The following is a 23,155-nucleotide window of genomic DNA, read 5'->3' on the forward strand; positions in this document are numbered from 1 at the left end:
ACTAGTAACCACTGGGAAATTAGTTGGTTGCATGCAATCTATTGACAATCTTCATTGGAACCTTTCAATTCCAGCATCATGCCCAGGAATGATTTGATTAAGTTACTCATGGCACATTAAAAAAATCCTGCTAAACACACTAGCTGAAAAGATAAAAGCTTACTAGCATTAGCAGTTGTGTTCCAACACTCAGAAACATCATTAACTACTGCATTAAGAGCTAGAAATTTTTGTCAAGTATTGATTGTATGAAATATGCACATATAAAATTTTAGATGTACATAAAAAAACATACAAAATAAATGCTGTAACAGCCATATAATGTGGCAACAGCTCCTGTGGCTTCCTATGTACATTGCAGTCTCAAACACTATGTTTATTAATCCTGATTCAATTTTACATAATCACATTATATTGGGTTGATCTAATGCTGTTTACATATTTGCTATTGATCTCACACCACTCCTGCTCCAAGTTACAGCTGAGGAGCCCCCTGGCAAGGGAACCTGCTGCATTTTCACTGCACCAAACCTACAGAGCACACACAAAACAGAGGCAAAGCACAACAACATTCACACGCTCCTTTTGTCACATACACTCTGATGTTGTTTATGGCCATTCTTCAAGAAAATCCTCTAACTAACCATATTGGATCACAGAGTACTCAAGCTAGTTCATCATTCAGCAGAACAGCACCTTACCTGGACAAGGCTGGAGAATGTGGAGCTGAAGACCAGTAGCTATTATCAGGTTCCAAGTTGAATCTGCGACAACACAAAACAAAGGGGAACTTCTCCTGTCTAGGTAAACTCTGTTGGTGTAATGTCAGCAAACTACTTGCATGCATGGAGCCCAGCTGAACTAGACAAATAAAACTGTTTCCATGAAGCTCCAGAGAAATCCAAACTGTCTGGCTACTTGCAGCTCATCTGTTCTATTATGTCTACCTTTGGAAGATATTTTGAGTGCACAGATCATGACTTAAAGCAGAGGAAACTTATTGCAGGAAACTACCAAACACTTCTTGGTAATAGAAAATAGAAAGAAAGCTATGGCTCTTGTTGGCCAAACCCACCATGATCATCTCTTGTAGCTGCTTCCAGTTGATTAACAGACTGAACACTCCTTCTCAAGGAACAAGGGATTGTTGAAGACTTTGTGAACAAACTATTGCACAAGTTATAGGCTGGGATAAATGTCATGGACCCCAAAGAGTGAAAAATCATCCTCATATTTTGAAGCATTTTTCATCTTGAGGACAGAACATCATGTCTGAGGAATTTATAAACTGCCAGCTGAAACAGACAAATGGATTTCCAGAAAAGTGTTTTGAGCAAGAGCAGTTTGATTTGTCAAATTTGGTATTTCTCTCTGCTGACAGAGAAAATGTCAGGTGTACTAGCACAAATCAAAGTTCCTGAAGTAATGTTTGCATGCATGTCTCAAGAACAAAAGAATTTTGTTTTACCCTGGGCTCTCTGACATATAACTGCACAGCAGGGCCAAGCATGGCCAAGTGTGCAGGTTACTGCTGAGAATGTGAGTCAGAAGCAATTGTATAAAACATTGTAAGCAATTTCTTGTCCTGTTTGTGCCATAAATTGTCCAAAGACTTTTATGATTTTGTGAATATCAATCACACATCTCTGCCCACACACTCAAGTAATCTCAAGCTCATACTCCTGTCACTGCTTTGGCCAGCACTAAAAGATCATTTCTCGTCCTCTGAAGCATTGCCATATATATGTTGTTCTGCTAAGCAACAAATCTGCTTTGTCTTCATTCAGAGCCTGCTATCGTTTTTCAGAAAAGCCTAATGCAGTTTTCAAAAAGCTGAACTGATCACTCCACTGCATGCAGAGATTCAATCAGTACAGAAAACAGAAAATAACCCCATCCCACAATATTTCTACGTCATGCCATGATGTGCTACGGTAAACAGGCCGTATCTGTTAGGTTTTGTTACATCACTGTACTTCATAAAGTACAGTGATGTAACAAAACCTAATTCCAGTTTAGAATTCCACACAATTCCAATTGGTTTATATATTTGTATTCTTACTCACCTTCTTTTTCCTTATGTCATGGTTTGAATCCCAGCTGGGGATGCAGCGATGCTGTGCTGGGCATGGCCTCAGCTGAGCTTTGCCCTCCCTGTGCCACAGCCTGACTTGCTGCTCAGCAGCAGTTTTGTCAGGGGATGGGGCTTAGCTCTGGGGGACCTTTGTCAGTTCAGTGGATGTTCCAGTTTTGCTAAGGTTGTGTGGCCTAGAGCATCCCAAAGATCTGCTCATACCCTTAGAGCATCCAAGGGCACAATTCAGCCACATCATGAGGACTCAAGGATCGGGGTGGGAACATGTCCCAAAATCCAATTATCTCTTTTCATTTTAGGAGTAAAATACAATAATAATGATAATGATGACAATAAAAAGGGAAAGAAAATAACAAAAAAATTATTTATGCACAATACAATTGCTCCACCCACTGACTGATGCAAGACCCCATTCCTGAACCTAGATCAACCCCACTTCCAGGTAACTCCCCCAGTTTATATATTGAGCATGACATTCTATGGTATGGAATATCTCTTCAGCCAGTATTATCCACACGATTCTCATTCCAAGTTCAAACTACAGCACTGTATCAACTACTGAGGAGAAATTAACTCTACCCTAGCTGAAACCAGGACATTCTAGTAGTTGACACAGTTTTGCTTCTTTGAACTTGTGTCATCTATTAAAACATGGTAAAAATCAAAGCATGGTAAGAATCATGTGTGAAAGGGAATGAGAGAAAACTGTAAATATCCATCTTTTCCTTTAACTGACATACATATTGTAACAGCCCTGCTCTTCTCTGCAGTACAGAGAAAATAGCAAAAAACTTAAGTGGAAAACTTCCTTACTAACACAACTTTAAAAACATGACAATATTTCAGGAATGCAGTTGTTTACCCAGACAGCAAAAGAAGTGGGAGTTTTTTTCTCAACCAAGTGCCTAAAGGTTCTACTCTCATCATTTTTATAACTCACACTCTAATAGCTTATGAATCTGAACCAAATACCTTCTCAAGGGGAGCCTTGAGTTTCTCCAGACCAGTGAGAATTTCAGACATAAATTTTGCAGCACAGGAAACTCTCAGATGTTGTTGAATAGCTTTTAATGAAGACCTCCTGCTACCTTCCAAGCCTCATTCTCTTGTTGAGATTTAAAAGTATATTGCACTATTTCTAAATTAGTCACACTTGAAGCAATCTCCAGGGGTTTCCTTGCCAGTCTCTCAGGTTGCATCACAGAAATTTTGACTTTATGAACTGTGAATGGATTGGAGAAACTGACAAATTTGTCAAGCCTGAATTGGAACGTAAAGACAGCTTGTTTGATGCAGTAAATCATGTGAAAACTATTTCCAAGGAGCCTCTTGACAAGCTGTCAGGACATTGGTTGGACAAGCACCAGGTAGCATTACTCAGGACTGGAACAGCTAGCACAGAGAGGAAACATGTCATTTCAGCTCTGTATTCCACTTCTTGAGAACTGGTTGTCATATGATAGAAAATATCCTTTCTGTCAGATTGATTTTATATGCTAGGGCTCTACAAACTGGCTGCTTTAAAAGGTGCACATTCCCTGAGTGTAACTTCAGGCACAAAAGCCTAAACCAGGCAGGTCCCCTTTTCTCAGCAGTGGGGAGAGACAGACTTTTCCAGAGACTCCTTCAGAGATCACAGTGAGGTTCCTTCCAGGAGTTCCCTCTAAAATGGCTCATCTCTGGGCTTCTTCTCAGCCCACTTCTCGAGCCAGCTGAGGTCTTCCTCAAGAGTAGGCAGCACAGCCATCAGCTGTTCCTCCCAAGGAGCTGTCCCTCCTCCATCATATTCAGACTTGATGAGGGTGCACTCTATCCCCTGGTCCAGACCATTTACAAAAATGTTTTGGGCAAAAATATATCAGCTGATGGTTCATTCCACTAAAAAGTGTCCTCCTGCAGGACTTTGCCCTGATGACCACAGTTGGAGCAGCCAACAGATGAATATTTTTTCTATTCTCTCAGACCAATTTTTGGTTTTCTGGACTGTTTTCCTGTTCTTCTAGTTAAAAAAGACAATGGCAGTTACTTATTCTTATGTTCTGAGGATGTTTCTCTTCTCTATGAAAAATTGTGAACAATTTTCAGTAGTATTTTTAAAAAGTGCAATTAATACTGCACTGGTTTAAAGGAAAAGCCTTGTGTGAGATTTATGGCCCCACCTGATAAGCTCTGATGTTTCACAACACCTACTGACATCCTTCGTCTTTCATAAGAGCCTTATAACATATTTTAAAATCTACTGTAGGAATATTCCTCTTTAGTTATCAATAAACCTAAATGGTTAATTGTTAGCCTCTATTTTGTTTCAAAGCTCTTAATCATCTTAGCTTATTCCCTAGGTGAGATTGTATAGATTTACAACAAGTTGTAGATGTCTGGTCAGATAGTAAAATGTTAATTGCATCTTTTATTGGTTTTATAGCCTTTTTTCTTGTCCTGTTTCTTTGTTACCTTGTTTTCCATTTCAGTTCTTCAGTTCTACAACAACTTTCTCTGATGTAGAAATGCCTATGACAGTTAAATAATTCATATAAGGATTGTTCCTGAGTTTCCATAAATATCCATTAATCTCTGAAATGTCACTCTAAAGAGAGTCCACATCAATTCTCAGATCACTACATGGAACACCTGTTGATACCAGAGGGAGATGTGCTCTGCTATACATTATCATTTGAGGTGGTACTGGTACAACTTCCATTTTATCTGTACCACCCAACAAACATTTCCAGAACAATCTGATTCCTGAAATAAATATAAGAAAAGAATATTTTTAATATTCTGAGTAGTGTATTGCTTTATTTTGCAAGCTCATCATGTGGGAAATCACTCTATATTTCAGTGGTTACTAAGTTTAGAGTAAGATTATGGTAACAAATAGACTACCTATCAATCAATGTCTTGCTATTATCTTGCCTGAGAACTTCATGATTCCCATCTCTGAATCTTTTTATCTGTGAGATGTGCCAAACTTCACTGCCCTAAGAAAATTCTGTAGAAAGTCCTTTCATAGAAGCCAGAGACCCTGGCTAATCTTTTCTTCTTCTGATCCCAAGAATTTAATGAAACTGCTCTGAAGAATGATGGATGATAAAAAGGCAGAATTTGGTAGTGATGGCATTTTCAAGAGTTTAATAGATGTACAAAGTAATCAGCCTCAATCACTACTGCAATAATTTTTTCCTTTTTTATTTCTGTTTGTGATTTCTAACATAATTGAAAAAAATATACTAGTTGGGAGATATTTGAATCCTCTGAAATTGCAGGTGGCTCTTTTTCCAATGAAGATAATATTGTACAGTATTATAACCCTTTCTTTACACCCTGTTCATGACAACTCATGCCTTTGGACTTTTTCTCCCTCTTGACTTCTCACAGGTGGACACTGGCTTCTGTCAGATCAACAAGAAAATGGACAGATGACTCACTAAGAAATTGGACTGCAACTGGGGCAAAGCTTAATTTGCTGCTGTCTCAAAACTACTTCTCGTCAAACTGACCTTATTACATTGCTGGCCTTCTCTTGTGCCAGCTGAAAGCGCTTACTGTCAGTGGCTGGTGTTCTCCTCAGGACAATGCAGTGTAAGTTCCTGACAGATCTCCTACTTGCTAGAGTAATAAAACTAATAAATAAGAATAAAATTTGCCCATCCTGAAAGAAGTTTAGAATTGGATGTCAATACAAATGAAGTTGTCATTGTCAATGCATAGCAATATCTATTGAATACTCCGTAAGTCAGACTTATAGCTAAAAAATACATCTTTATATATTATTTGTTTAAATTAAAATCTGTGAGGCAGGCTGAGAAGAAAGGAGTTATTAAAGCTGATGTGAGCAAGTAGAACTTCAGAATTCTGATGAATTTATTCAGTTCTTAAAGAGTGACAAGGGGATATGGATTTTCTATTTGAAAGTGCAATGTGGATAAAACCTTTTGTGTTGGTGGGGCAAAGTTTTGGGGATGAGTAGTTGCAGGGGTGGCCTTTGTGGAAGAAGGTCAGAGATTGTCCTGCACTGGACACAGTCATTTCCAGATAGCTCCCCACCCATCACAAGCCAAAGATGATCCCATCACTGAATTTGATGTTGCCTCCGCAAAAATCTTTTTATGAAAGAATGGAAACTCTTGAAAGACGAGGAGAGAACAGGGAGACAATGAGGGAACAGAGATTGGTGGAGGGAACCTGAGGAAACAGCAAGAGAATACTGAGGTCAGAGAGGCAGGAGCTGTTCCACAATTCCCAAAGGCACAGAGCCTGTGGAAGGCCCATGCCAAAGCAGAGCTAAAAAGCAAAGAAGGAGCACCAAAAGGAGCCCTGACTTGCAAACAATGCCACCACTGGATCCCTTGCCTCATTGAAAGTACAACCTGGGACTGTAACAAGCTGGAACGTGAGAGGGGCCTGATGCAAAGCTTGGAAAAAGAAGTGGTGCATTTTCTTAAATGTTTTAATGGTTATTTCTTGTTTTGCTTTTGTTTCTCAATACCTGAAAGAATAATTAAGTATTTATATTAATTTGCAATAAATAATTTGCCCAGTTTGAGTCTACTCTGCCTGTCACACAATTGTGGCCTCCTTGTCTTTATCCTGAAACACAAGCTATCTTCTGTTCTGTTTGCTCTTCAGCCATGCTGAAAGTGAGAAGAGTGAGAAGGAGCTGTGTGCTTGCCTACCAGCCAGGACCAGTCCACCACAGACCTTTTTTGGTAATGATCTTTTTCATAATGTTGCTGACCTCCTCAGTAGTCCCCCTTCTTACACAGAAATGAACCTTGTTTACAGTAATCCACCTAAGTCACAGAGAAGCTAAAACTGCCACCCTCACTGCTGTAGATGCTTCAGAGACAGCTTCACACTTGAGATAATATATTCAGATGTGCAGTGTTTGATCAATTGCAATGTTCTGCACACTGAATAACACAAAAGATTTGCATGAAAATAGTAAAGAAATACTCATATTCACCAAGGTTGAGACAAATGTGATCTACCTGACTCTTCCTAATCTCTTCCTGGAAGAGTGTCCTGTTTTTCTATCTTGTACATCAGTTATAAACAACAACATTAATTAATATATGCAAATCATTTGGCCACCTAACTTAAGAAACCATTACTTGTATTAGCAGAAGCTGCAAGCTCCAAATTTGGTGTACTATTGTGTTCCTTCATGCTTGACTGTTTCTTAAAGATGCAGAAGTCAGTATCAGGAAGCTTTGTCTATATTCAATGTCACAATGCAACATCCAACTGCAATTTTTCAAAATAATTAGATGCTTGGTTGAGCACCTAGTCCGAGTGAATTCAGTTGAATGCAATGACTATGATATATCAGAAAACGCTGTTTACAATGCTTATAACTTTTTGCTACTAATCAAATTATCAAAGAAATGTTAAAATCTATTTTTGAAACTTCTTACCACTTTGTAGATTTTTATGTTATCTAAAAAACAATTAAACAAACAACATTAAAACACACAAACCACAAAACTGAATGACATTGTCAATATACAAAAAAGAACAAAGAACAAACGTAGCATGAAAATGGGGCAATGAACAATCAAGCACAATTGTTTAAAATAAAACTAAATGGCAGCTCTTAAGCTCATATTAATCACATCCAATCAAACGCAATGAATATATGCTAAGTCACAAAAAAGCAACAAATTATAAATATTTCACAGTCTGCATATGAACAAATTTCCATCCTTGTCTAGTAATTACTTTGAGTTCACATAAAAAGCTGAGAATAATGCTGAGAATAATACAGCATTAAGAAATGAATACATTTAAAATAAGCAAAGGTTTCAAGCCAAATCTAAAAAAATCATAGAAGAATAGAGTTAAAATGACCTTCAGAAAGTATCTTACCTGTCTATCCATCTACTCTGAGACAAATTATCTAGCTAAACTAAATATTTTATTAACCTGGCCCAAAAAAATCCATTCACTAATGCAGATCTCAGAAAAATTATTCCATGCCTCAGCATTAATTTTTTTTGGTCAGGAAGTCTGTCCTATAGTCAAATAAAAATAATTCACTACAGAATTTAAGGTTCTTACTTCTCCTCCTCTGTACCATGGACACACACACACACACACACACACACACATATACACACAAATACTCTTTTTTCAAAAAAATATGTCTCTTTTTACACATACATGACTCCATGTTAGAAAAATTTTAGGCTCAATAACCCCAACTCTTTCCATCCATCTCTGGTGGTCATATTTCCTAAGCCTTTCCTCATTCACACTGATGTCCTTCAAAATGCCTCCAATGGATTGATGGTTTTATTTTCTTCAAGCTTTATGACAGAAACATGATGCATTATTTCAGCTTATCAGAACTCCTGAACAGGAAGGTTATTTTATGCATCTTACAGGTTATTTGTGCAATTTGTTAATTTATTTTTTTTTTTTTAGAACAGAATGACATGTCTGACTCACATGTGATTCATTCCTTTCTTCTCCAAAGAACTGCCACCTAGCCCATTGCTTATCCTTATGTATTTACACAGTGATATTTTTGGTTCAGCATCTTTTGCTTGTCTCTTTTGACTGTATCTTATTTTCTAATCATTTTCTTTAATTCAACAAAATACTTTTGTAGGACAATGATGAGTCAACATTATCAGTATCTGCTATTATTAAGAATCTTCAATTTGCCATACTCCCTTGGGGTGATATATTTTACAGAGCATAGCAACAAGACCATTGCCAAGGTTGTAAGAACATACCAGCGTATTTTCATAACTCTGCAGGGCCTGAACATCTGCCCTGAGATTTCTGTGGAAATTGAGCTCATGTAGTACCTCTCAAGAGCTCAGCAGTCTGTTACATAAGGTCTTGACATAGCTGAACAATCCTGATTTCCACAAGATTCCATGTGGCTCTAAGTGCCATTGAAGTCCAGAAGAATATGAAACATCAAGTACAACACAGCTGCACTTTAAAAAATGTGTTCAGTAGTGGATGAAATCACAAGCACTCTTGAGTTATGCTGTTCTGGTTCTGGCCAGGACATGGTTAATTTTTTGCAGTAGTGGAAAGGGGCATGGCTGGGACATATGGTGGTGTATATGCTGCACCACCTCATGTCAGTGCTGGGGCAAGGGAAAGGGACACTCTTCTAATTAGTGCTAGTCAAAATAACGTGATATTGTCTGTTCTTGGGGTTTTTTTCCATGTGAATGGTTCCTTTTGTTGAACTTTCTTTCATTAGTATCTCTGCTGTTACTGTTCATTTTCTTGTTCCATTGCTGTTTCCAGTAAATTGTTCTTATCACAACTTGTGACCTTTGCCTTTCATGTCTCCAATTCTCCTGTCCATCCCCCTGCAGAGCAGGAAAAGGGGAAAATGGGGAGTGAGAGAGAGTGGAGCATGGTTTGAGAGTCTTGCTGGGGGCACTGAACTGGGGAGCACCATTACTAAGCCATGACATAAACAAATTCTAGAAGTAAAGACGAGTGCAAACTCATCACTAAACTGTTAGATATTAACACAGAGGTCAGTCCTTCGTGTGCTTCCCTCTTATTCAGCTGCTGAGGGAGACTTTCTGTCATGAAATGAAAAAACAAATGGCATATTTTGCCTGACTTTGAATAGTTTGGCTGCTTCCAGGTGTAAAAACAGGTTTATGTTTACCATGTTTTGGAAAATGCTGTTTCTGTTTTTCCCTGACAAAGAAGCTTTAAAAAGTAATCATCTAGCCCAGGAAAATGCACAGACAAAAATGTCTGGAAGACTGAAGACAAACATCTTCCAAGTTATAAACGTTTTTAAATAAGGTGGTCTGTTATTCCTGGTGGAGCAACTTCTGTTCATAGAACCTTTAAGCTGAAAAGGTTAAGAGGATTGGACACCCAATGCTTTAGCTTCAGGGTACTGAAAAGCACTTAAGATCTTTTGAGTTAAAACCTGAATTAAGGATCTCTTAGAAAATATTCAGAATATCTCAGGATAGGAGGTGAACATGTGACTAGGTGAACTAGAGTGACTAGATAAAGTAATTCTGTTCAAGCCACAGGCTTTTTTCATCTTTATTTTAATTTTAATTTCAATTTCATTTTCATTTTAACTTTATTTTACTGAAAGCCAAAAGAAGTGCATAATTAAAAAGCTACTTTGATGCAAAAATGAATTCAGAATTAAATGTGAACTGGACAAAAAACAGGGGGAAAAATATTTGGAAAAATCCACCACAGTCAATGAAGACAGAATTATCAGAATTGAGCCCTAAATAGCTAAAGGATTTTCAATAAGTTAATAAATGGGTTTTGTGCTTTTGGGGTATTTTATATATCCCAAAAGGTCCATAATTTAATAAATTATAATTCATTTTACGTATAGAAGCTTTCTCCAGGCTGGAGAACTCAATGATGTCTGGAACGGGCACCATCACACACATGAAAGCTACATAACTTAATAGGAATAAGCTACCCAGTTACATTTCTTTCCAAGTCTCTTTCAGCTTCTTGACATATTTTTTTTTGTTTCAAAGTAGCTCACTACATATTAAATTAACTCCAATTCTAAGTTTCAAAGTAAGTAGTTCACTACATATTAAATTAACTCCAATTCTCATTTTCTCAGTGTATTTTGACTACAAACCTGGTGAGGTGAAGACAGGCTCTTTTGTTCCCCACTACATTGTTAAACACAATTATTTCAGTTCATGATGGCACCTATAGATTTTCACAGTGAAGAAAGTGATGCCTGTGATAATAACCATAGTTAGACTTTCATTCTTGAAATGGAAGAACTTGAATTTTCCAGGTAAATTGGTTCATAAAGAATTCTATTTAAAGCATATTTTCTAAAGAAAAAAACCAACTCAGGTTTTAGTACATGTCATAGAAAATAAATTGCCTCATTTATTGAAAATAACAGAAGAAGAAACATTTTAATATTTTACAAATAATTCATAAATAGCTTTTATACAAATAGTTCTGTTTATCTGCCCTCACACAATTGTACCCTTTAATAAGCTCTTTCAATGAGTTTTTTGAAAATGTATTCCTGAATTCCTGTCCACTGTTGTCTGCAACTGATGCACATGTAACAAAAATTCATATGCAATAAATGGATATACAAACAAATGCTCCAACATTAAAAGATTAAACACTCCAGTGATGCCACTTTATTTTTAATTACCTTGTAGTTATAAATGTTCTGCTTTTCTCACAAAATATCTGAATACCTTCCGGGTTTTGTTTCTGTGTTTCCAACAAATGAAAAGATCCAGTGCTTCTGAAGTGTAGGGGTTTCTTTTTGTTATCTTACTCCTGGGATATGCATCACACTGACACATCAACTCTTTGGGCAATTTTATATAAATCAGATTTTTTTTTTTCAGAAGCCTTCTTAGTGCAAGCTTATAACCATCAAGGAAAGAAACCTCTATAGCTAGTCAGACAGCTGAGGCTTTAGAATAAAGAACAGTATTTCACCATTCTTAGTGTGAGTGAGTATTTCAACTGAAATACAGAAAAACTTCTATGCAAAGAGATAATGAATTTCCATCATTGATTTCTACAGAGGGCTGTTGGGTAAAGTAAATTATTAGAAAATAAAATCCCTTTGCTAAGAAAATAAGCTAAGAACACAACCACCGAGCAAACATATTTAATGAGTGTATTAGATTTAGAAAAGAAAAATATCTCATTTTAAACAAAGAAGCATACTTAATACCTGCAAACAGAAATCTAATCTGCAGTATCTGTGATGATTCAATAAATAGGAAACCTTTGGAGCCAATGAAAAGACTAACAGTGAATTCAAACAACGTTGTGTCAGCTTCCAAAATTTACACTAACTGTAATAACTGAATATTAATATATAATTAATATATTAATATTCTCTTAGCATTTATCTTAATAATGCTCAAAACCCCAGTAAGTTCTGAAGGCTCCAGCTGGCACAAGAATCCTTTGCAAGAGACTCCATGTATCACCTTCTTTTACTAGCAAACTTGGAGATTCTCAGATACACTTTAGAGCTGCTGAACTACAGAATTGCTGCAAGCAGATGTGTCTCCAGGATCATATTAGTGGAGACTTTCTTCATTTTCTTGCCTACATTTATCCCTTCCCATTTATTTTTCCTTATCGCCTAGATACAGAAGAAAATTGTCTCCTGCTCAAAATGAGTTTTTCTTCACCCAATAGTCCATTAGTGAGTTATTTAAAGCTGGCTTCTTCTGATCAGGGAGCCAGCCATGAATCTGCTAAGTGATTGAGAAACTGAAATATCAGTAATAGTCTCTGAAAGTGTTCTGTGCTATCATATAACTTATACAAATCATAACCTATACAATTTGGTCTAATAAAAGATTTATCCTCCTCTGCAATTCTTGCTTCTTAAATTATATTATACACCCATTAAATACTTATAAACATATGCTCTATTTATTTTTACACCCACATAAGATAAACCCATGTAAGCGAGCTTCAATCACACAGAACGCTAATATAAGACAAACAGCAAAGAATTACTTATTTTAGTACTTCATATAAACCTATTTCAAACTACTCTAATTCTGGTCTCTGCATTTCAGATTTCCCAGCAGTTACAAAAAGTCAAGAATCTGACTGTTCTTTACAGAAGTAAAATCCTTTAGGTGCAGTACTTTGTAATGAGAAGCATGCTATAATAGTATGATTTCTTATTGAGTGACTACACATTATTTCAATACAGATGCAATTAATCAAAATTAATTCCTGGAAATCATCTAGAAATTCTTAAACATTTATACTGTAATAATAATTTCTGTGATTTTAATAAATCTGGATTTTTGACTTTTCTTAGCCTATCACTTCTAGCAAACAACACATAATTTCTGATGTATTGCAAATGGCCTCTGGCTGAATTTGGCTGGTATCCATAAAAGTTAAACTAAAAATCAAGTGCTATCATCAAAGCAAAGCAAAGTTAAAGGAGTAGAAAGGGCTGCATTTAGGCTGTGAAATGTCTCATGCTGAACTTGGAAAATAATTATACCCAGGCAGCTGCTAATGAAAATAGCCTGTATTCCAATAGAACAATTCTTTTGCTACTGTTTAACAAGATATCTGAGGAAAATAAGATTGAAGAGATAGAATTTTCAATATTGCTTAAGGACCTGACTGACACTGCAATGTGTGTTTGGAAAGACATAATTGAAAAACTTGCCCAATTTTGAGGGGGTTTTATTGGTTTTTAGGGGTTTTGGTTGGTTTTTTTTGTTTGTTTGTTTGTTCTTTTTTTTTTTAACCCATGAACTCAAGTCTAGTTTCCAAAACCCTTATCTAGTTCTTGCCTTATTAAGAGAACAGTCTTCAGAAGCACCTGTGACTAGGTATTGATTTAATGTATAAGGCTCCTATTCCTGAAAGCTTTGATTCAATGTCTTATGTTACAGACAATTTTGATGCACAGGGGACCTCTTGGTTTCCCTCAAATGAATGGAAAGCTTTTATTATTTTCAGTGAGATCAAAACTTCAGTTGCATTTGGGGATTTCCAAGGATACCTAAACTGGTTAAGAGCATGTGTAACTTCCATGTGAATCCCACTCCAAATAACGCCACCCTCTTATTTATTTTGGACATTGTTTTTGTAGATTAAGGGGTTTATTAAAAGCCACAAAGCAAACCAACATTAGGATCAGAATCATGGCTTTGGTTTTTTCCATCTGCTGAGGTACTATTTTCTATTATGATACATATAAATTGCAGCACATTTCAAGATTACTGCAAGTAGTATGAGAATACATACACTTACTGGAACATTAAAAATCACCTTCTGATGTAATTTATCTAACGTCTCATAAAATTTCCTGAATTAAAACTGCTAACTGAAGAAGAGGAAGGTACCACAAAAAACAAGGTTAAAATTAAAGAAGATCAGACTTCTGGCTAAATTTTTGGCAGACCCAATTGTTTTGTTGACTCATAAAACTAAGGTATTCTTTTATCAAACTAAAATTTTTGCTTATATACAGCTTTTTCTCAGTTTTTCTCTTTTGATTGTATACAGGACATAAAAGAAGTTTAAGATCACTTACAGAATGAATTCAATAGTAAATTTAGAAAAAGTAACTGGAAATAGAAGTAGCAAAAGAGGAGAGAAGTAAAACCAGAAGATCAAGTAACCATTTAAATTACTCTGGAGTGTAATTTGATGTTTCCAAATTATTTTAATTCACTTCACCTATAATGTATAAGCTTTCCATGATTTCACTTCACCATAATTTTAATTGCTAAAAAGATCTTTTACAGAAATGAGAAAAAGAAATCTAAAAGAAAAGCAAAATGCATCAGTGGATTAAAGCACAATTTCCTCACCATATTCTTTCAAATTATCCAATGTTTTACTGAATGACACAAGGCTCTAAAAATGTTTAATTCCTGAATGCATCCTTTACCACTTGATCCACTTGGTTTTGGCTGTTGAATTTTTCTTATTGTTTTCTATATTGAAAACTGTTGTTTTCAAAATGTAGATTTAAAAATAGAAGTCATAAAAGAAGGCAGACAATATTCCACCAGAAATGCTCACTTGACAGAACTTAATAGCCTAAAGATAAGTTTGATCTCTCAAAATCTTTTGATGGAAACAAAGGATGTGGGCAAGCCACACTAATCTTCTCAGCCTATCTGTTGTGGTTGGCTCTTCAAATAGGAGATCATTAGTCCTCCATGCAGCCAGCTGCGCTTAAATCCCAGCTCTGACTTAGCTCTCACTGTAGGCTGCTTTTATCATGCCTGTATAACAAGGTCTTAATAATATTTTTGTTCATAATCAAGCATGGTACATCAATACCCAATGGAAGGTACAGGATTAAAATTTATTGAGAACTGGGATGATCAAAGAAAAGAAGCCTGTTTCAGAAAAGGTTGTCAACGGTGAAAATGAGTACAAAGCATAGATGTCCCTCCAGAGGCTGCCTGAACATGGATTGATCCAAGTTCCATTTTTTGAATTGGATTTGAATTCTAAGTGTAACTACAAAACACTCCAGAGACATAACTAAAAGAGTTCCAAAATAGGAGATGGGTTGTGAAGGAAATTATTTGAAGGTAGAGAAAGGAGAAAATTGTTTCCAGTGGGGCTTTTTTAAAATCACTAAGTGATGAGAAACAAGAAAAAGAAAGCTGTCCCAGATATTCAGGACTGCAGAGATGGGAAAGAGCGAGAGCACAGACTGGCAGCAGAGGTATCTCTGAGGTACCAGAGACAGAAAGCTGAAGTCTCTAAAGGAAGAAGCGTCACTGTTGCAATGCTGAGCCACGACTGCTGTAATTTTGAATTGGCAAGCACTGCAAATGGGATCTTGGCATGTGTCACTGGGATCTTGGCATGTGTCAACTTGCAGCATCCAAACACCAGCAAGCCTCAGGGAGCCGTGTCGCTGTCAGTGATGAATGCTGCTTTCCAAAGCCATTTAAACAACACACGCCAACAACCAGCAGGGTGCTCTTATCCCCGTTTTTTTTTTTTTCTCTTTTAACTTTCTGCAAGTGGCAGCTTTAAGTTTGCCTGAGCACGTCCATGGCATCCAGGTTTTACAGGCTAGCCCGAACCTCCCATTCCCGGGGGCTTGGAACTGGCACTTCCCCAAGGCAGGGAATGGGGAGCGGCTGGGGGGGCCGGCATGGCTCCTGCAGGAGGGGTGTGGGAATCCTTAAAATCAGAGGGTTTTGGGAAAGCTGCAAAAGGCAGGCCTCAGAGACAGCAGAACTGTGATTGGAGCTAAGCCATACCCATGAGATAGGTCAGCAGAAAAATTATGTAAAATGTAGGAAAGTAAGGACAAATAGAATAATGGTCTGTGTATTAATTCTTGTCTAGAATAACTCCCTAAACTGCAGAAAAATATATTATGTATATATATATATATATATATCTTATATATATATGGTATATATGTATATGATATATATATATATATCATATATAGTGAGATATTAGGAAGTTCTAAGCTTAATAATGGAGCTCCGTGCACTGCGTTTTAAGGCTTACAAGCAGGTATTGCATTTGAAATAAGCAAGCATTGTTTTCATTGTTTTAACCAAAGGTATGTGTGATTATAGTGGTTGGATAGAACTACTGTTAATGTGCTTTTGCCTTGTGTGATTGGGCAAAATACTTATAAAGTAAGTTGTAACATTAAGTTCTCGGTCTGCTGCCTGGGATGTGAACTGATGGCATCTTCCTATTGTCACAACCATGTAATGATACTGGTGCTGGAAAATAAAACCGCTCAAGGCACGTTCCTCAGCAGTCCTGTCCCGTTTGTGATTTGTGCATCATAGAGTCCCGGCCGGCGACAGAGGGGCTACAGAGGCCCGGGGACACCGGGACACGGTGACAGCCCGGCCCCGGATAGCCCGGCCCCGGACAGCCGGGACACGGGGACACCGGGACAGAGGGACAGCCCGGTCCCGGACAGCCGGGACACGGGGACACCGGGACAGAGGGACAGCCCGGTCCCGGACAGCCGGGACACGGGGACATCGGGACAGAGGGACAGCCCGGTCCCGGACAGCCGGGACACGGGGACACCGGGACAGAGGGACAGCCCGGCTCCGGACAGCCGCGCTCTGCCGTCAGCGCTGTTCCCTCACCCGTGCCATCCTCCTGGATAGGGATAGGACTACCGTTCAAAAACAGTATGAAAAATTGAAGAAAAACAGGCTTCAGGCTAGATTTCTGTCAGACCCAATTGTTTTGTTGACACATAAGACTGGAGTATTCTTTTATCAAAATTCTCCACTTTTTGTTCCTCTTTTGATTGCATACAGGACAGGGCATAAGAACTTCCAATTCTTCCAGGTTTAAAATTAATTTATAGAAAGAATCTAATAGTAAATTTTATAAAAAAATAACTGGAAAAACAAACAGGGAAAAAAAAAAGACAAGGAAAGAGAAGCAGACCAAGTAATCATTCAAATTAATCTGTAGTGCAAATTGATGTTCCCAAATGATTTTAAGTCACCTATAATGTATAAGCTTTCCAAGATTTCACTTCATCGTAGTTTTAATTGCTAAACAGATATTTACAAAAAACAGAACCAGAAGAGAAAACAGAAGAGCATCAGTGGGTTCAAGCCTGTCCCTGTTCCCATTCCCTGCCTTGTCCCTGTCCCCGTCCCTGTCCCTCCAGGACGGGTGTGCCCGGCGCCACTGCTGCGCGTGCGCGCGCTGCCAGAGCATGCGCGATGCGCGGCCGGAGCGCGGGGAGGGCGGAAGTGGCGCAGGCGGCGGCGAGGCGGGACAGGGACAGGGACAGGGACAGGGACAGGGACAGGAACAGGAGCAAGGAACGGGATAGGGACTGGGATAAGGGCTGGGACAAACAGGGTTGGCGGCACACGGACACTGGCGGGTTTGCGGGCCCGACTTTGCTTCCCTCTGCTCCTTTGCTTCCGGGAACGCAGTGCCCGCACAGTGCTCCACGGCTTTGGAAGTTTCTTTCCAGGCACTGAGTAACCACTGTTGATAATTGTGTTGGTGGGCTTGGTTCTGAAGGTCTCGCTGCTTGTAGTTGGTGGGTTGACTTTCTGAGGCGATTAGTTGATACCGTGTGAAGTGTGGGATCTGCAGAGTAGTGCTCTCCTCTCTTTGCAGTGGATTCAGCGCTGCTTTCTAGAGCTGAAGTACTGTTGAGATAATAATGGCTGTGTAAGAATCACTTCCCACAGGTAATGTTTGATTGTAGTCTCTTTTGCACAATGTCAAAGAAGTAAATTTTAATCTGAAATAAAGGAGCTTTTGTTTGCTTAAGAAGCTTAGTTGTGTTCTAAGGAAACTAAGTATCACCTTGTTCTTATGAGTAAGAGCAGCCAAGGACATACTTCCCATAAAAAATAAGTGCACTTCAGCAAGAGCAAGGTGAAGCCTTGCAGCTAAGGGAATAGGATGTGTCATGCTACTGACTTGATTTCTCCTTCTATTTTAGTTAATCTGACATGATGTTTTCACCTCTTGAGAATTCTCAAGGAACTAATATAAAATCAGAGTTTTGAAAAAATTGTAGACAGACTACACACTTTGTTCGCTGATGGTGTTCGTGATTTCATTAAGACTGCTGTATGACAAAAGCTTTGTCTGGTGATGGAACATTGGGTTTGTGGTAGTTCTGTACTGCCTACTCTGTTCACGCCACAAATGTTCATTTTTATGACAAAGTGTTGCGTAAAATATAGTAGGAATATATGGCTGGTCTACAAAGGTATGTGCTTTTATAATGAAGCCTGACTTCATAATCATTTTAACTTTGGACAATTAGCCTGAATATTGCACTGACTAGTATTTGTGTTTACAGGGGCTTCAGGTATCTGCCACTGTGACTGACCACATCAATAAGATGCTGATGCTCTTGGCTATTCCTTCATTCTTCGTCAGACTTTGGTGAGATTTCCTTCAGAAGTTCACACAGTCACATGTTTTATTCTCTTCTGTTTCCCAAAATGACATTATTCTCTTCATGTAATTTTTATGTATGACCGAAGTGTTTCTTGGTAGTAGAGAAAGGACTAAACTTTCTAGTTAGTAGGCAGAATGTCAAGGATAGGGCAGAGCAGCACGTAAGAGTTAAGACCATAGCTGTTCTCAGTGTTACATTCCTCTTGAGTGGTACATATTGCATTCTCTCTGGGGTGTTAAATTGTGAGTTACATCCTCTATGCAGTATATAGTCTACTTTAAACAGTCTACATCCTTTCATATAATTCTTTGTTAAAGTTGTGAAGCTCTTTGTTTGCTCACTGTCCAAATTTTTGTCACTTTAATTACTGGAAGGCAAAACGTGTTAGTAGTTCACAGTCTTCTCTCTGCTCTGTGTATGTGCTGTGTCTCAGTCCTCTTCAAGGAGTGTCACATGCTGCTGTCTGTCTGTCTGTCTTGCAGTCTTTGTTGGTTCTGTTTGGGGATGTTTTCAATATCCATCCTTAAGTACAGCTCTGTTTACACCATTTGCAGGCTTTTTAGGCTCAAGTTGGAATTACTCCTGTCAGGCTTTTGAGAGCAGCAAAGGTATTTGACAGACTTACTTGCACTGAGTTGCTCTCCAGAAGAGCTGGGAACACCAAGGACAGCACTAACAATATCTTCATGTGGATTTTGAAAGCCAACGCTCCATCAGTTTGTTTTGGAAAATTTACTTTCATAACTCTTAGAACTGGATACTCATATCTTTGCTTCTTAATTGCTGGGAACAAGAATCTGAAAGCTTCAGAGATTAGCAGTTAGAACACATGACCTTAGTTTTATGTATATAGGAGTTTAGGAGCTATAAAAACATTCCACTTGTTTTCTACTGGAATGTTATTTACAATGCTGTGTGTTGTTAAGACATCTTCATGGCAAAATAAAAAAAAACCAGGAAAATCTGTTTTTAATTGCTCAAGTGGTGTAACAGAGAGAAACAGGATAAAAAAATAGTCTGTTATGTTGTATATCTCCCTGGCTCATTATACTGTTGCTGAGTGAAGATCAATATTGCTGATTAACTTTGAAGTTGGCTCTTTGTAGGTGGAATAGATCAACTTCTCAGTCTGCTAGAATAAAGTGGGAAGTAGATACTTTGAACTGAAAAGCTGTGTAAATCTTCCAGTTGCTCATTTCGCTAGAGACTTGAAATCCTGGTAAGCTAATGACAATGCTGTCGTGGTGTGTGTTTGAAAACATACAGATAAAGGCGTCGGTTTTAGCTTCATTTAGTAACATCTTACAGAAGTTCTAACTTCTAATACCTCACTAGTCAAAGCAGGAACAGCATCTGCACCATTGTAACAGGATTTTACTTCTGCTTCAGCTCAAGCAGAAATTGAAACCTGTCTGGTGCTGTACCTCCCAGCTCTGTGCTGTCACAGGCTGGCCCTGGCCAGATGCCTGCCAAAGCTGCTCATTTGCAGGTTGAGACAGGGAGATGACTCAAACAAAGTAATTTAACTTACTGGTCATCAAACCAAAGTAGGATAATGACAAATAAGAACAAATCTAAAGATCTTTACCCACCTCTCCCATTTTCTGGGCTTAGCTCCACTCCAATTTCTCTACCTGTTTCCCCCCCCGAGCAGTGCAGGGGACAGAATGGCTATTGTGGTCAGTTCATAATGCTTCATTTCTGCCTCCTTGCTCCTCATGTCAATTGGAAACTAGGAAAAAATAAAAGCTAGTCACCCTATATGTGCCATTACAGCTGAGACACCCTCAAACCAAAGTATTTTATTGACATGTCATGAGTGACTCTGACTTCTTGCTTATATCTGTTAGACAAGAATAACGGCAGTGGGGAGTTTCCTGTAAATGGGGAAGGAGAAAGAAGGGTCGCTCACAACAAAAGAAATAGTCACAATTTATTAGTGAGGTCTGATATCTTTGGGTACTGGAGTAACAATAAGGTGGGTTTTTGATTTTTCTGAAGAATAAGGTACTTTTTAAAAGAATGTGTATAATTTTGCTCTCTGCACCTGTATATGTTGACTCATGTTTGTAACTTATGATTCACTGGTCTTTTAATTTTGCAATGGTTTCCCAGTTCCATTTAATTATAACTGGATATTTTGTAAGAATTCAGTCTGCATAGCACTGCAAAAGCTCTTTTGAACTGTAATTGAAATGTAGTTTAAGCTTTTACTGAGTAGATTACCCAGTTTTTGTGTCCATTCAAAACTACAGGAAATACTCTTTCCTGTTCTTTACTGTCGTATCAAAATTGCTAAAACTGCTGGAAATTAGGGCTGTGGCTATAATACTGCAATCTCAATTTTCAGAAAACAGAAATTGGTTTTTGCTTAGTTTATTGAAAGTTACTGCAAACAGAAGATTAATAAGGTTGCAGTTTTTTTTAGATACTTGAAATAAAAATTATACTGCAAAGACAAAGATACCCCTAGAAGAAATGAGATGACAATGCAATGAGAAAATACAGCAATAGCTACTTATTGCTAGATCACTTTTTGCTATTTTTCTTATGTGTAACTTCATTGCAATAGACTACTCTTCCTCTCCCCTATTCTCAGCCTTATAGCACTGTCACTAGTAATTTATTTCATTGACTTTTGTTACAGTGAGGGCAGACCAGAGATGACACAGTCATACATTTCTTACCTTGTTCTAAGTCCCTTCCATGCTTAGCATCTTAGATACCATTCTTATTATCTTTATTATTTTTTCTTTACTTGATTGATTGATGATTTTTTTTAATCTGTACCTAAGCAGATCTGTTGTTCATTTTAAGTTAAAATGAAAAATGTTTTAATTTCTTGCAGTGAAACTTTCTTATAGGGAGAAAAAACTGAATATGGGCTGTTTGTCCATGACCTTGTGCTGGGGAAGGAGTCATTCAAAGTCTTTGCATGGTTTTTATCTGTATTTCTGTACATAAAATATTATACCTGTACATAAAATATTAACACTGTTTACTTTACCCTTTGCATTTATATGTATTTCTATTTCTTTGTATGTAAAATAATATTTTATTGCCATTTATGGTGTTTTGGAATGTTTGAAAAATTGAGTAATTTGGATGGTTGTCTATTGCCAAGGAAATCTTACTTTCTTCTTGCTGTGTATGGTACGAAGAGATGAGGCTAATCCCTCTGAAAATTTAGTTTTACATAATTAAACTCTCTTGTTATGAATCAGGTAAATGCTCCCCTTCTGAATAAGATGCAACTTCTAGTAACTCTTAGTTTGAACAAAATGAGGAGCTTCAGGACTCTTTTCATTGTTTTTGTTTAGATAAAGCAGCTATGCCTGTTCAATTGCTGAAGATCATTGAAGGACAATCTGAGACTCCACTACCAAGCCATTTGCAGAAGGAGAATTTAAAACATTTGCAAGAAGGGTGTGATTATACCAACAAATACATTCAGGTAAACTGATCAGGAAAAAGACTTTGCCTTGCTTTGAAATAGCTCCTGTTACATTAGCAAGGTGCTTTGGTATTCCCTCTCACTTGGTGACATTCTGCAGCTGTGTCCTTGTGTTCATCTGGTGCATATCTTTAAGTAGTGAAAAATCATGACCTTCTGGAACTTCACTGCATGTTGTTATTACCTTCATTGATTCACAATCCTGTCCCTTTCTCTTAAGTTATCAGACTAAACTTTTGCAGGAGTTTCTCTTTTCAGACTTTATAAGCTGTGGACCAATTTAAAAACACATTAATATGCAGAATGTTTTGCTGCAAATGGAGGGATTGGGGGAGGTTAAGTGGTATTTTGTTTAAAAGAAATAGTAATAAGCACCCCAATCCTGTTAAAGATCAGATTTCAGAGTAACTAAAAAGCTTTCTAAAGTAGTTCTCCTTTTGAATGAAATTATGCAATATCCAGTTTTATGCAAAATGTTGTTTGTAGCAACTACCAGCATCAAAACACAAGTAGTCTTTTTTATCATTACCAAGTGTGCACTTATATTTGACAGTAATCCCAAATGTATTTCCGATTGGGAATACAATCCTGCTATATTAATGAAATGTAGAAATAACCTTTTTTATGCCTAAAACAAGTATTTTCTGTGAAATGCAGCATCAATTCTTGAGTGTGGTTTTTTTCTATCCTGTTTAACTTTTTTTTTTTGTCTGTGGCTCTGAGAATCATTTTAGATGCCTCTGGTGCTTATGTATCAGGAAATCAGCATTAACCCAGGTTTTCTTTCAATCTATTAATTAAAAAAGTGGGGGGGAAATTAAGGAAATTTGGTTCTGTGGAAAACATAAGTTGTCTTGAATCCTTCAAAAAATGGCACAAACATTTTAAAAATATGAGCGGAACTGATCTGTTTTTCTGTATCTGAAAGAAACATTTTTATTGCCACAGCTGTATATTCTCAGCTCCAAATCTAGTGCTTATGTGACCCTGTGATTGAGTCCATTTATGAGAAGGAAACTGGCAGAAGACCATCCATATTGCTGGAGAGAGGATAATTTTCTGCTGCTGTCACTGTGCACTGGATCATTGTGGTGTCAGATTGATGCCAGGAGTGGTGCACTCCGGTGTAGTGAAGGAGCAGAACTGCCCTGTTTGGAAGCAGGCAGCAGTTGAGTGGTGTAGGAGGTGATTTGATTGA

The 23,155-nt window shown here is 37.7% G+C and overlaps 1 protein-coding gene across 2 annotated transcripts in view; it reads left to right on the plus strand.

The window, feature by feature from the left end:
* Window positions 1-17,675: 17,675 nt before the first annotated feature.
* POT1 (protection of telomeres 1) overlaps window positions 17,676-23,155 on the plus strand; it is a 59,543-nt gene continuing 54,063 nt past the window's right edge. The window contains exons 1-3 of one of the 2 annotated variants that reach the window (XM_054275169.1): window positions 17,676-17,778; window positions 18,402-18,487; window positions 21,824-21,957. In XM_054275169.1, the coding sequence (XP_054131144.1) occupies window positions 21,835-21,957 (123 nt within the window). In that variant the 5' untranslated portion in view covers window positions 17,676-17,778; window positions 18,402-18,487; window positions 21,824-21,834. Of the gene's footprint in view, window positions 17,779-18,401; window positions 18,488-21,823; window positions 21,958-23,155 lie in introns of those variants that run through there. The other variant, XM_054275177.1, reaches the window with a different exon arrangement.

The sequence above is a fragment of the Melozone crissalis genome, unplaced genomic scaffold (genome assembly GCF_028551555.1).
Source record: "Melozone crissalis strain CALT ecotype California unplaced genomic scaffold, PUWL_Pcris_2 ptg000004l_1, whole genome shotgun sequence".
Taxonomy (NCBI): Eukaryota; Metazoa; Chordata; class Aves; order Passeriformes; family Passerellidae; genus Melozone; species Melozone crissalis.